Source organism: Enhydra lutris, unplaced genomic scaffold (genome assembly GCF_002288905.1).
Source record: "Enhydra lutris kenyoni isolate GAN:26980312 unplaced genomic scaffold, ASM228890v2 scaffoldscaffold9, whole genome shotgun sequence".
NCBI classification, from domain to species: Eukaryota; Metazoa; Chordata; class Mammalia; order Carnivora; family Mustelidae; genus Enhydra; species Enhydra lutris.
In genome coordinates this window covers 30,006,564-30,021,232 of record NW_019154093.1, presented here as the reverse complement: position 1 = coordinate 30,021,232, position 14,669 = coordinate 30,006,564, and the positions used below count along the sequence as shown (strand labels likewise).

General features: G+C 39.5%; 1 protein-coding gene across 3 annotated transcripts in view; it reads right to left on the bottom strand.

The window, feature by feature from the left end:
• The window catches only part of LOC111143037 (nuclear factor I A), a 357,887-nt gene that overhangs the window by 38,235 nt on the left and 304,983 nt on the right, over nt 1–14,669 (bottom strand). For 2 of the 3 annotated variants that reach the window (XM_022496467.1, XM_022496468.1), the window contains exons 8-9: nt 14,304–14,482; nt 11,804–11,969 (exon numbers count right to left, since the gene is read on the bottom strand). In XM_022496467.1, the coding sequence (XP_022352175.1) occupies nt 11,804–11,969; nt 14,304–14,482 (345 nt within the window). The remainder of the gene's footprint in view (nt 1–11,803; nt 11,970–14,303; nt 14,483–14,669) is intronic. The other variant, XM_022496466.1, reaches the window with a different exon arrangement.

The following is a 14,669-nucleotide window of genomic DNA, read 5'->3' as shown; positions in this document are numbered from 1 at the left end:
GATTTATGCTCCAAGATGTTCATTACAGCATTACTTATAAAGAGGAACAAACCCGAGCCATCTTATAAGCTAATGCTTCATTTGTATGTTGAAATATTTTGCAGTCATTAGGCACATTTTTTTTTTAGGCACATTTTCAAATAATAATGACATTACGGACATGCTGCTAGTGTGAGATAAAATTAATAAAATCAATTTATAAAACTGTATATATACGCATAGACACATATGCACACATACATGATCAATTTTGTTTAAAATATGCATAGAAAATGACTGGAAAATAGGCACATAAAATGATTACCTCTGAAGAATGGCATTATGAATGATTTTTAAATAACTTCCAGTAATTTTTAATGTTAAAAAAACATAAACAGAACCTGAAAACCCCCAAGTCATATTTTTGTTTTTACAGCACTGCAAGGTAATCAGTAGAAAATGAATTTTAGAACCAGGAAACCCTGGATTGAATCCATTCGATTGTAATCTTACTTGAAATGTGATCTTGGCAAGCCAACTAACATCTCTGAGCTTCTATATATAAAGACTCCACCATAATAAATATTATGTAGTTGAATATGCATAGCCCTTTAAGGCTTCATCCCTCAGTGAATGCCTATGATTTACACTCTCTACCAGAGCAGTCCAGAAAGTAATCCCTAAGAGAGGCTTAGCCAACAAGATGGGAAATTCCCCCAAATTCCATTATATGTTATATTTAAACAATTGAAGAAAAATGCCAAAGTCATCCAACCAGGGACTATTGATTGCAATATCTGATTGAGAGCATTATACTCCCAAGATATCTGCCTTCCAACACTTACAAAAAATAAAAACTTAAACCTCTCCAGCGTTAATGTTGTGATCAGACTCATAAGTAATGTGTAAATTGGTGCAACCTTTCTGAAAAGCAATTTGGTAATGTGTATCAGAATGAATATTTTGGTTGGTACTAGTAATTCCGATTCTAGGAATCCAGCCTAATGAAATTATTTAAGCTGGGGACAAAATGTATTTTCAAAAATATGCTGGAGTATATTTCACAGATTGGGGCAAAGTTAATATCCAATAGAGGAAAAGGTACAAATTGTTTAAAATCACATTTCCCAATTTTTTATGAAATGGGAAAAGGTGTAAAATACTAATTAAGAAAATGGCATGCAAAATATTATATTCAGCATGGTCACAATCGTCTTATATGTGTCTGTGTACATATACACATGAATATACACATCAACATGTACTAAGGGAAAAATAGGCCAAAATGTTAATAGTAATTGATTATAGGAGCACATAATTTCATTTTTTATACTCTATATTTTCCAAGTTTCCTACACTGTCATATATTACTTTTATGAAGAAAATTTTAACACTCACTGGTTATTTCTGTCATCTTGGAAAAGTAACAAACGGAGGCAAAAATAAGACTCAACTGGGTTAGGAAACCTAAATGAGTGGAATCATCTATTGTCTGTTCTTTTCTGTCCCTCCTTTATAATGTCCATCTCTTACTGTGCTCTTGTTCCTCTGCTTTTCATCCAATGCAAGGTATGGAAACATATGTTATTCTTGGAATAATGTAAAAGTTCTTTATGGAGTGTCTTGGGATTTTCAGAGGATAGGTGTATGCACAAAATCCTATCTCTAAACGCGGGATGTGTCCTGGTAGAGTACAAAGCTCAGGAGTCCAACAGACCTGAGTTTGAAGCCTGACTCAGTTTCAGTGTTCTATTTTTTAAAAGAGGGCTGACAATTCTAATTTTGTAGATGTATAATCATAATCAGATGAAATTAAAGTAATGCATATGAACATACCTATCAAAGTGCCCGAGTTTCAATAATCCTTTTTCTTTTTCCCTCGCAAATATAAACATAACAAAATTGGATTATACGCAGAGTAGTAGTACTCTGCAAAAAGCATTTGTGAAAAATTATGATTTAAGACATATGTATTCAGTGGGTTCCTAAAGCAGAAATTGGGACCAAATATTGGCTGTGGAGAATGAAAATGCTAACCTTACACTAAGCTCCATGCTGTCTGTGAGGGAAAAAGAATATTACTCCTTACCAGAAAGATCACACATTTTCTGCTATAATATCCAAAATTTGGGTTAGTATAGCTAAAATCTAGATGCATAAAAACTGCCAAGAATTTTATGGGGACCCCCTCCAACCACAAATGAATTTTGGTCACTGTACTGATTGAGGTTATATAAAGAAGAATTTTTAGATCACTAGACACATATTTTTGAAAATAATTATATTTGTTATAAAAGGAGACTTAAAACTCTGTAGTATCTTTCATTATCAGTGGATAAGGTACCAAAGGGCGATTCTATGACAGACCAGTTTCTATCTTTCAACACACAAGCAAATGTGTATGTACATCCCCCAACTCGATGGTAGTGTTTTTTTTTTTTTTTAAAGATTTTATTTATTTATTTGACAGATAGATCACAAGTAGGCAGAGAGGCAGGCAAAGAGAGAGGGGGAAGCAGGCTCCCTGCCAAGCAGAAAGCCCCATGAGGGGCTCGATCCTAGGACCCTGAGATCATGACCTGAGCCAAAGGCAGAGGCTTAACCCACTGAGCCACCCAGGTACCCGTTTTTTGGTGTGTGTGTGTTTTTTTTTTAAGATTTTATTTACTTATTTGACAGAGATCACAAGTAGGCAGAGAGGCGGGGGGTGGGGGAAGCAGGCTCCCCGCTGAGCAGAGAGCCCCATGCGGAGCTCAATCCCAGGACCCTGAGATCATGACCTGAGCCGAATGCAGAGGCTTAACCCACTGAGCCACCCAGGCGCCTCTATGATAGTGTTCTATACACACTCCTAGGACTCTTTTTTGCTGACTTAACATAACTCATATAGACTTGTCTCTTTATTTTTAAGGGGTACCTAATGTATATACTCTTGTTACATATTTAGGTTATTATTAATCTTACTTGATAAGCATCTCTGTTTACACTTCCAACTATATTTATTACTTACATCTAAAATTTATATACATAAAGATATATAATATTCATATATATTTTGAAAAATTAAACTGTCTTCTAAGAGGTTGGACCAATTCACAGTCCTCTAACAGTGCAGAAGAGTATGTCTTCCACACACTTGCCAAGAGTATGCGAAGTATTCTCTGATTTTTGCTGATCTGGCATGTAAAAATACCCTGCTAGTCTTAATCTGTATTGTTTTTATGCTACATAAATGAGATATCTTTCAAATGTTCTCTATTTCTCTTTGTTTATGACCTTTTTCTGTTTTTATTGCTCTTTATATATTAGATAATTTAACCCCATGTTACATGTGTGACAAACATTTTTCCCACTTTCATTTTTTTTTGTACTTTATGATTTTTTTTCATGCATAAATTTTTGATAATCTTAGAGTAGAACTGGTCAGTCTTTCCTTTCATGGTTTCTGAGTTTGTGTGTGTGTGTGTTATTTAGAAAAATCTTCCTCAGTCCAATATTATTTTAAAAAGTTATCCTATATTTTTATGTGGTATTTAAAGCTTCACCTTTGTATGTTTTTTTTTTCCCCCCCTCCAGCTGGAATTTATTTTGGTGTAAGGAGTCTTCTTTTTTTCTGGACAGTTACTCAGTTGTTCCAATAGACTTCACTGAATAATCCCTTCCCCTCCTCTAATATGAAATGCCACTCTTATCACATATTAAAATATTGCATGTATATAGGTCTCTTTCTAATTCAGAAGAGTATAAAACATTGAAATATAATGGAGACAGCAGAAGAGTGGTAGAGAAATTAAAACCAATGTGGAAAAACAAAAACAAGAACAACAAAAAATGACAGCAGTGTGGAAACAGATCAGCGTAAAATAGTTCTCAGGCACTAAGTGACATCAGACACTAACTTAAGACTGAGAAAGAACAAGAAGGGAGTTCCTTGGAATTGTTTTCCATCCTACCTGTGGAATTGGTTGCAAGGGAGGCAAACCATACAAGACTCTTAACTATAGGGGACAAACTGAGGGTTGCTGGAGGGGAGGTGGGGGGGGTACCAGGTTGATGGGCAGTAAGGAGGGTACTTGATGGAATGAGCACTGGGTGTTATATCCAGCTGATGAATCACTAAATTCTACCCTTGAAACTAATACTACACTATATGCTAACTAAATTGAATTTAAATAAAAAAAATTTAAAAATCTATGATGTTATAAAAACTCAAAGAAGTGTACAGCAAAGAATGATTTTATTGTAATTTTAATGTAATTGTAATGTAATTTTAAAAATGTAAAGAAAAAGAATAATGCAATAGTTCAGACATCAGTAATGAAAAAGTGTTTTGTGAAAGGAAGCCACTAACTTCTTTCTTTTCCCATTCTCTCTTGTAGTTATCCCTGCTTCTTCTCTGAAAGAGGAATCATAGTCCTTACGTCATCTAAAAATTGTGAAAAAGTGACATATCATTCACTGGCTTGCTCTAAATCCAATTACTGATTCAACAATGTGTTACACATTTTAAGGAAAAGTGTTGGTGAAAGGGAGAGTTGTCATTATTAGGATGATAACTCGGAAAATAATTCTTTGAAGCATTCATCAACAGTCCAAGTTCTCAGGAGTCTTGGCAAATAAAGGAAATCTGCCTTTATCGACATTTCCTATTTTTTGCCTTTTTTGCTGTTTTTGTTTAATCTCCCTCCAAATCTTCTGTTCTCTTCCTTTCCCTGACAACCAGAGTTACTCTCGGCAACAGAAACCAATTCATACTAAGGTACAGATGACCCACTAACTAACATCTTGCTCTGTATTTCTCGCATAGGGTTTTCACGGCAAAAACACGGAACCTTTGGGCTAATGCGAAGCTAGCCATAGGACACGATGGCCAAGTGTATGAACTACAGGTTCAAGGTGGCTGGGTGTGAATCATGGTGCCACTACATGTGGCTGAGAAGCCTTGGAAGTTAACTTAATTGGGTGACAAAGGTACTTACTTCATAGGATTACTGGGAAAATTAAAACAAGATAATACATAGAAAAATACTTCTGAAGTGCCTGGTACATAAATAAAAGCTCAGTGCTTTGTTGTGCTGTTATTAATTTCAGATAAGCAGACAGTTGTGGCTTCACAGCAACCAGAAATCATGTCCCATTGCTCTATAATTTGTATGAGGTAGGTATGGGGTAGTAGAAAGAGCATGGGAAGGCCTGCATTTGAGTCCCTACCAGGCTTCTATGGGAGTATAATCTTGGGAAAATCATCTGCACTTTCTAATGTCAGCTTCCTTGTCTATAAAATCCTGACCACACAGGACTCCTAGGAAGACAGAGCAGGATAATGTATTCACGTAAAGAGTTTTGCTAACTGAAAAGCACTGAACATACGTTAATTATTATACTACAAAATTTCCATCCCGGTCAAAGATTATTGTTATTTTCTTGGTTAACAGGTTCATATTCATTCATACAATGAATGTATGTAAGATTCATGGGAGATGTAAAAATAAATAATAAAGGAAATTTGTTATTGCATGCTTCTACTTTAATACAGTTCTAGTTTTAAAAAATCAAAAGTTCATGGCTAAGAAGGCATGGAGAAAAATGTTTATAAGCCTTTTATGCATTCTTAAATTAAGTTTTTATGTTTTTAATTAATTAAAAAAATACACATGTTTTATCTTCCATCATAATCCCAAAGCATTCTTTCTCTCCATTATAATTCTAGGCTAGGATGCCAATCTGTAATTTCTTTTCTGGAAAAGTCCATTTTTATAGTGTGATCTTGGTACTAACCTGTTATAAAAATTGGATGTTACAGTACAATTAAGAAAAAGAATAGTGCATTTTGAATCCTCACACCACAAATAGGCCCAAACATAATGAGATATTTCTCCTATTCTTCAGCTGTTGTTCTTAGGACACCAAGGAATAACCACTCAGTGTATTACATGTTTGAAAAGGAGTCCCTCCCCAATTAATGCATGATGCACATGGAAAAACTCAGCAAGCTGCAAAGAGCTTTCATAGGTAGGATGCTGTCATAATTAGTATCACTGGTAAGATACCTAATGGGCATGTCAAACATAATTTGGTCAAACCAAACTCTGGGCCCTGCCCCTCGCCCAGAATGGCTCTTTCTGGAATCTTCCCATCTCAGTTCATGGGAGCTCCATTCTTCCAGTTGCCCAGGTCAAAAACCTGGGAGTCATTGTTGATTTCTTACTCTCTTTTCTCAACCCATATCTAATGCATCAGCAAATCCCATCAGCTCTCACTTTCAAATAATTCTCACCACCAGCACTGCCCCCTGTTGGTGTCTGGATCCCTCCAACGGTACGTCACCTCCCTTCCTGCTCTAGCCTTCTCTGTTGGACCTCCTGGTCCCTAACTTACTAATTTACTTCAACTTGGATGACTATTTGTCCATAGGGAAGGGCACTGTGCCCTTTTGCATCCCTTCTGCCTGAAATAGCAGCTGGCAGGTAGAAGACACTCATCATATTATTGATTTTAAGGGGAAAAAGAAAAACAGCCTCTTAACTGGTCTCTCTGCTTTACTTCTTGCCCCTAGCAATCTGTTTTCAACAAAACCTTCAAAGTGTTTCTGTTCAAAACTAGGGAGTTATCACTTCTCTGCTACCTGGTCTCACTCAGAGCAAATGCCCAAGTCCTTACAGTAGCCTGTTGAGAGCCTACGTTATCTACCCTACTCCTCACTCCCAGCTCCCAGATTCTGCCCACCTTACCTCTGGCCTCACCTTCTCCTTTTGCCTACACATTCTGTTCTCACCACCCTGGCCAGGCATGCTGGCTGTTCCTTCTGCTTGGAAAGCTATTCCCCTACAGTCTTAGTAAGAGACTCACCTTCCCACTTCCATCAGGTCTTTGTTCAAATTTCCTCTTCTCAGACAGGACTTCTCTGGCCACCCTAGGGACAGTCACACCCTCACCTCCAGGATCCGCTTACATGTCACCATCTTACATCATCCCTGCCTTTTCCACTCACTGTTTTGTGGGTTGACTTTCTTCCCTCTCTACAACATGCGCTCCATGAGACCAGGGAATTATTGAAACCTCTTTCATTTCTTGCTATGTCCTAGCACCCAGAACACGACTTGGCACATAGTTCATGGTCAATTACTATTTACTGAATGAATGAAAGAAGTGATAGTCTCTCAGTGGGTATCTAAACTTACAAAGGCATTAGTCAGTGGGAACAGGATACATCCGTTGTGAATTACTCTTACAGGTTATCTCTATTTATCACCATATCCTAAACAGACCTGGCATAGTAGTGTATCAATCTCTCTCCAAACAAATCACAGTATAAAAAGTTCTTGAGAGAGAGAACTGCTAACTCCACCCACCCCCTGTTGTTGTTGTTGTTGTTGTTGTTGTTGTTGTTTTATGGCACTAGTAAGGATTTTTCCCATTAAAATGTATTTATTTCACAGGCAAATTCTTTCCCAAATCTGCCTTACCCATGTTTTTCTGGCCACAGCTGCAAAGTGGGGTATTTGGTGCCAAAGGCAACTGATTAGGTTAAAAATATATCCTCGGCTGTAGGCTGGCATCCATTTGTGTTTCATTATAAGATGGTATTAAATATTACGCCTTGGACTCTTAACTGTCTACAGCATAGTGCATCTGTCACCCCAGTTTGTCCTGACAATCTGCCCGAGAGAGTGGGTACAGCAGTCAGTGGTAGTCCCGTTAACAGATAAGGGAATTTGAAGCCCAGAAATGTCGGTCATAGAGAAGACCCTTGGCAGGATTTCCTACTTTTATTTTTTTAAATCTTCTTTTACTGCCAGCCATCTCAAATCCCAAATAGAAAAGGCTGTCCTAGGTTCCACAATTATTGTTTTTGAAAAAAAAAAAAAAAAAAAAAAGCCTCAATTTCCGCCATACCATTGGGATGCTGAACATCAGTACTTAATACCTGATTCTTCATGCTAAAGTTGAGCTCTAATAAACTGGCAAAGATAAACAGGACCCAACCCCGCTGTGGTTTTAATTTCTAAGAAAGCACATAAATTATGAAACTGTATTTTTTGCCCTAAATTTTTATTCAGCGGTAATCTAATTTTAGACATCCCCTCCCCCCACCAGGCTGGTTTCTGGAGAAAAGTTCTACCTTCTTTCTCAGATTTAAAACGCCAGAATATTATCCCTACTAAACAGCATAGAAGTCGCCCTCTCCAAAATCATCTTTAGTTGAGTTCTTGGGCCTGGACCAAACTCCCTCCCAAAGTGCTCTTGTAGAACCCATGCCTGTGCCTCAGTGTTGCCTCCTGTAAACTACTCATTTCCCAGCTGTCTCCCCTTGCAGATTCCACATTTCTGACGAGCAGGGATTAATCACCTCTGTATCCCAAGCAGCTAACACATCACGGGTGCTCACTATATGAGAGCTGAATAAGCAAACGGAAGGAAGTAGTCATCAAGATGAATGGGAAGAGAGGGGGAGGCGATTTCACTCTGATATTCGTACCCTTCCACATCCTTTTGTCCCTTTCCCGCGCTCACTTTCTATTCTCTAGACTGCAGAGTTTCGAAGTAGAAACCAGGGGTGACTTGTCCTGCTCTTGCCATACAGCCATCTGGACCTCCATGCTATGGTCTCTAAACAGGAGAGTAGACCCCCCTGGGAAGGCCTGTGGTGGTCCAGCACTGCCCGTGACTGGAGATGTGACTGTGTAATTCGGGGATTCAGCATTAGGAAGCAAATTCGTCTACAGTTATAAACTAAATTCTCCAATAATAGAAGTGATCGTCTGGTCTTCCAATCTTGAGTTTTGCTTTTATTTATCAACTGGTTCAGAAATTAGGGCATGGAAGAGGATTTTGTGTGTGTGGGGGGGGAGGCCTGGAAGGGGTTTCTTAAATCTCTTCCCAGTGTGGACCAGTGGGCTTTGAGATTTTTAATTTGAAAGGCTTTTCCTACGTTATAACTTATGGGTCCCCCAGCCTACCACTCTTATTAATAAAGGAAAAGATAGTAAGGCAAGATATTGCTGTGAAATGACACATTATTGTGATTTCAGCAAACTCCAAAAAGCCCAGAAACAAGGGTTAGACTTTATGATGATAAAAGTATTTCTATGCCACAGCAGAACATTTTGTTTTGCCCTACATTCCTAGAATCATATGGTTCAAAAGTAAGTATCAGGGGTGTCTGGGTGGCTCAGTCGGTTAAGCATCTGCCTTCTGCTCAGGTCATGATCCCCGAGTCCTGTTTCCAGCCCTGTGCCCCTGCTCCCTGCTCAGCAGGGAGTCTGCTTCTCCCTCTGCTCCCCACCTGCTTGTGCTAGCTCACATGTGCTCCTTGCTCTCTCAAATAAATAAATAAAATCTTTAAAAAAAAAAGTGAGTATCAAATTACCTGTATCAAACTTTTGGGCCTCTCTCTCCTGATATTCTCCTTCTCCCCAAAATCTTCGAACCTGTTCTAATGGACATGCAACCACATCAACTGGATTTGCTAGGACCCCCTCCAGACTTCTTCCCATAATGCTGAAGGAATGCTTGAGTCTGGCCATGACAGGATGACAGATACCTTCTCATACAAGGCACTTGATTCAATCCATGGCATGGAATCCAGATGTAGGGACCCAAAGCCAACAATATTATTTAGAGGCTGAGTCGCTCTATGTGTCCTACAGACCTATTTCATCATTACCCAAGCCTGGGGACCCTACTAGGCCAGAGTTCTGGCAGATAATAAGATGTTCCAATTTATTTGGTGGTGGTGCTTATCATGGCTGATTCCATACAACCCTGCCAGGCAGGGATCATCACTTACATTCCACAGATGAGGACACTGATTGGAAGAGAAGCACAGCTAGTGATGGGAAAGGTGGGGATCTGAGTCCTTATCTTTCAGTCTTCCATAACTGCACACGGTATCCCTAGTCTTAAATGGTGCCTGAGGGGCCCCATCCCTTACTGGAAAATGCACTACAGATGCAGGAGACAGGGGTAGTGGAGGGCAATGTGTAAACGGGATAGCTAGAGTATTACCACAAGGCTTTGAAAGAACTGTGTCATTGTCCTGCACAAACCGGCAGAAGATGAACAGAAGAGTGGTACATGGAGGTAATTAGGTGGCTACCAAACTGTAGGCCGGCATTCCCCAGTGACCAGATTTAAATAGAGTTTGGGGACGGTGATTTCTCTAACTTGCTGGAAGATATTACATTAATGCACAATAAGCAGGACGCAGCTATGAGTCTCTGTTTCTCGGAAGCTTCTTTTTCAAGCTGAGCTTCCAAGATCCATAGACCAGGCCTTCTTTGTTTCCTAAGTCAATAGATGTTCAGGTTTTCTCCTTTGTTGGAAAGGGTTGAACCACCTCTTATCAAGAGAAGTGGGTTCCCACAAAACTGCCCCTACACCCTCAATCTTTTTGTTGTGATACCAGAATCCAAGCACAATGCCACTCACTTCCATATGTGTTATCAAAATGAGTAAATACTAGACAACCCAAAGTTCACCCTCAAAGACATGTCCACGAAGAGCTCCATTTTGGAGTGTAGTGTCTCCAGAATTAAATCCAATGAACACAGTGTCAACAGAAGCTTATTTTTCCTCTTTGGCTCTCTACCTCCTACACCCAAGACCATCATGTCCCCTAAACTGAAAGTATGGAACCTAAGAGGCCTAGAATCATCCTTCATTATAGTCAATGAAATGACTGTCCAATCTCAGAGCGTATGTCTACAAAGAAACCCTCCTTGTGCTCTCGTCCATTCAACTTCTGTAATTGCTCTTCAAGTTCTTATCTTAACACTTCTTCCCTGGTCTACTCTAATCTTTTCTTCAGTACATTCCTTGCCTCCAGTCTCACTTTTGAAGAACTCCTTGGAGACCTGCTCTCCTTAGGATTACTGTCACATTTCCTACCCTTTCCTACACTTTGATCCCTCAGTAAAGCTTTAGGGAGGTGCTTATCACACCCTCTGTCAAGGTTAGGTCATCCATCCATCAATTCAGAACTCTGCCTCTGGCCATCACTTTTTGACATCGTTCCAGGTACTAATAAAAGTCAAATTTGTGTGTTTGAGCTATTTCTATTCCTTTGTCATCTCTGAAATATTGGGAACTATCCCTCTAATTCAGCAAGTCATCATTCCTATCATCTAAAAAAGTTTGGAAATCTCATATTGTCTGATCACATGTTCCCATACTATTCAGAGAAGAGCCAAGAATTCTTTTCTGTTTCCATCCAATTATACTTTCTATCTCCTCCCCACCTCCGGTCCCCCTCCCCGCAACACACCTGGCCAAGCAAATTCCATGGCTACCAGCTCTGATCTTCTGCCAGGCTCTTACTCTTGGTGGGTGTTCAAGGTACGCACCTTTGAATTGTTACTTTGATTTAAACTTTTTTTTTTTTTTAACCTATTTGATGTATAAAGTGAACAGCCTTTATAGCTCATCAAGTACGTTTTTCTTGGATTGTAAGTTATGGCGGGGCTACACAAAAGGAACTTTTTGCTACTGGGAATTCATGCAAGTGGGCACCGTGTGATTATCAGGAGGAGAGCATTCAAAGCCACTCAAATAAGGTGCAAAATTTAATAAGTCATATCTTGAGTTCAGTCTTGGGCACGTAGCCACACCAAACACCCGGTCATTTCCACATGTGTTGTCACTGATACTACCCACTAGTGGGGTTCACTGTGATCTGGTCTTGGCTCTGCAGACTCAGGCTGTCACCATCCCCGGGGATCTGGGTCTATCGCTAGAGCCTATGCAGTTAGGGACCAGACTTAAAAGAGGATTCCAGTAAATAGAGCTTGAAAAGCGACCGGCGCCTCGGCTCATCCATACTTACTTGGTGAGGTTGGGGAGGCTGCACCTCCTTCTGTTGACGTGGTTGGAGGCTTTGTGTCTGGCACCGGCAGAGGCACAGGCCTGGCCATCGGTGGTGGCGGCGGCGGTGGCAACATTGGGGTGGGAAGGAATGGGTTGTGCACTTTGCCTTGGCTACTCCCATTGGGCTGCGAAGGCAGGAGCAAAACAAAAGACGCAGAGGGAAAAGAAGAAACAGATATCAACCGTTAGCTGCTTCTGAAAACGAAAGACAATGCATTAGTTGCCTCTTATGTAAAATTACCAAGTATTCTAGCTGCTTGAATTCTTCCTTCAGAGTATAGAGATTAAAAAAACCGTTGGGTTGTTCTTGAGGCATTTCACAAAAGCATAGCGTTGGGCACACATGCTCAATGTATCCCAAACTTATCTCTCGAGTTACTTTGACCTTCTGTACATCCTGCATCCCTAAAACAACCTGCCAGCATTTGTCTGGAATGCTTCACTTCTGTATTAACTGCTACCTTCATCATCATTCTCACGATTAGTATTTATTTAATACACAAGTGTTTTGTAGGTTGTGGAATTATTCCATACTGTCTACTTACACAGATATAATGATGTTGCCCAAATACGCATTTGAAATTAAAAATAATATTTTATTTTCACTCCTCAAAGTTGGTATTATATAACATTTAATAAATATGTTAAGTGAACATAAAAAATTTCTTTCACATATTGTATAACATCAGGCACAGAAACTTTAGAATTGAGCTGTCAAAATTCTGCCAGGGAAAACTATCACTTCTAATTTTGATTTAAATTATATAAGCATATGCCATAACAGTCATATTTATTTGGCTGCCTGATGTTAGAACAACCAAATCACAGCTCTTTGACAAAAGAAAGTTCCCCTCTGAAGAAAGCAGTAAAATCCATTTTATTTTCAAGTTTTTCAAAATAGTCCCACGAAGAGAGACCTGCCTTAAACCCTATAAAATTTTGATCAAAATGCAAAACTGGGAGTTTGACAGTTATACAGGATAATGTCAGGACTATTTTTAAAAAAGTTAGAAACTTAAAAGTCAGATGCCTGATGCTGGTGATCACTTCAGATCTTTCATGGTCTCCCATGTGGCCTTTCTGACTCTGGACTTTGGTGACACTGTACACGACCAATAATCACAGCTGGTATTTGGGTTGTCATCCTAAATCAAAATTCAGGTGAAGGAGAACCAGTTGTCCCAGGCTTTTAAGTGTAAGCCTAATAACTTTGCAGAGGCGGCCTCAGCCAGCCCCTCACCCACGTTCTCATATATATATATATATATATATATATGTATATATATATATATATATATATTTAGTATTGTTCTTCAAAGACTATCTCGTCTGACAGTCAGAATGCTATGCTTTCTTGCCAGCAAACCTGCTCGCATGTTACTCTGAGTGGGCTAAAAGTCCGTAAGTGAATGCTTTACAATAAGCCAAGCAAATGAATACACAAGCAAAAAGAAAAAAGGCCCCATATTGATTTGTTGTCTAGACAGAAATGTATCTGCTAACACATCACCAGACATTAGTCAAAGCTGCCGGTTCTGTCTCAGATATGCAGAATCAGGTATTTCTGCAAGGGAAGAAAAATCAGTGACAGGGCCGTGTGATATAATATTCTCAATTAGGCAGTAATAATGACAGCTGAACTGCGGCTTCAAGCGTAGCCCTTAGGAGAAAAGAAGATCACATTTGGCTTTACGCTGGTCATTATTTTCTAGTCTTTATTATTATTAGTGGCCTTGGGACACCACTATCCAACTGTAAACACTTAGTTCGGCTTTGAAATAAAATTTGCGATTTTTAAAAATCACTTTTGCGTTTGGAATATCATCTCAAGTTGTGATTATTTGGTTTACTAGAGAAAAGATGAAAACATTCATTTGACGCTGTTGAATGCTGTTTAGCTTTATACAAAGATAAGTGGGAAAGATAACTACTTGCAGAGATAACAAACCATAATAAACTGTGCTTCCAGTATCTTGAGTTCAAGTACTGGTCAACTTGATCTAAAGTGTTAGAAGACTGTATTTTTAAAAAATATCAACTTAGTTGATCTGAAACATCTGTGCCCCCCTCTTCCCCCTACCTCTCCCTACCACCCCAAACCATTATTTAAAATTATTTGGTCTTTCTATTTGGTTCACTGCGTGAGCCCGAGGGTTAGTGTACATGAGGTGGAATTATCAGCCCACAGACCTTAGAAGGTTATACGGTTCACCCTTGAGATGATTTATACCCATAAACTTGACAGTTGCGAACTTAACACAAACACTTTTTAAACCCTGGCCAATCACTCTTAGAGCAAGTTAACTTTCCCACAATCTAGAATAAATATGACATTTGTCTACAGTCCGTCAGCACAACATTAGAGCGCCCTGTCACATGGTCAGAAGGTCTCCCCTTGTTATTTTTACATTTGGGTACTATTTCTAAAGAAATCGGAAAAAAAAAAGAGGTCTCCTTACATTGAGGAACCCCACCTGTCCAGCCTGCTGACCAGCATCAGGGCAGACAAGTTGGACAAACTCTTTCAGCGTCTCCTGAGGGTGATAGCGGATGGCTGGGTGAGAGAAGTAAGGCCCGGGCTGCTGGATAATGGGCGATGTCGGGAAATGAAGAGTCGACGGTGTTGCGTGCGGGCTTGCTGTAGGAAAAGAAAACATCAGAGTCATGAAGAGAGAGTCCCGCCTTGCCACAGCGTCCACACCCGATCCAACCTCCTTCTTCCTTTCCTTCCTGACCCAACTCACAGCACTGCTCACGTGGCTGAATTTAACATTGCCTAGGTCTGATAGATTTCCTTCTTTAAGGCTCTAAGACAAACATGGAGG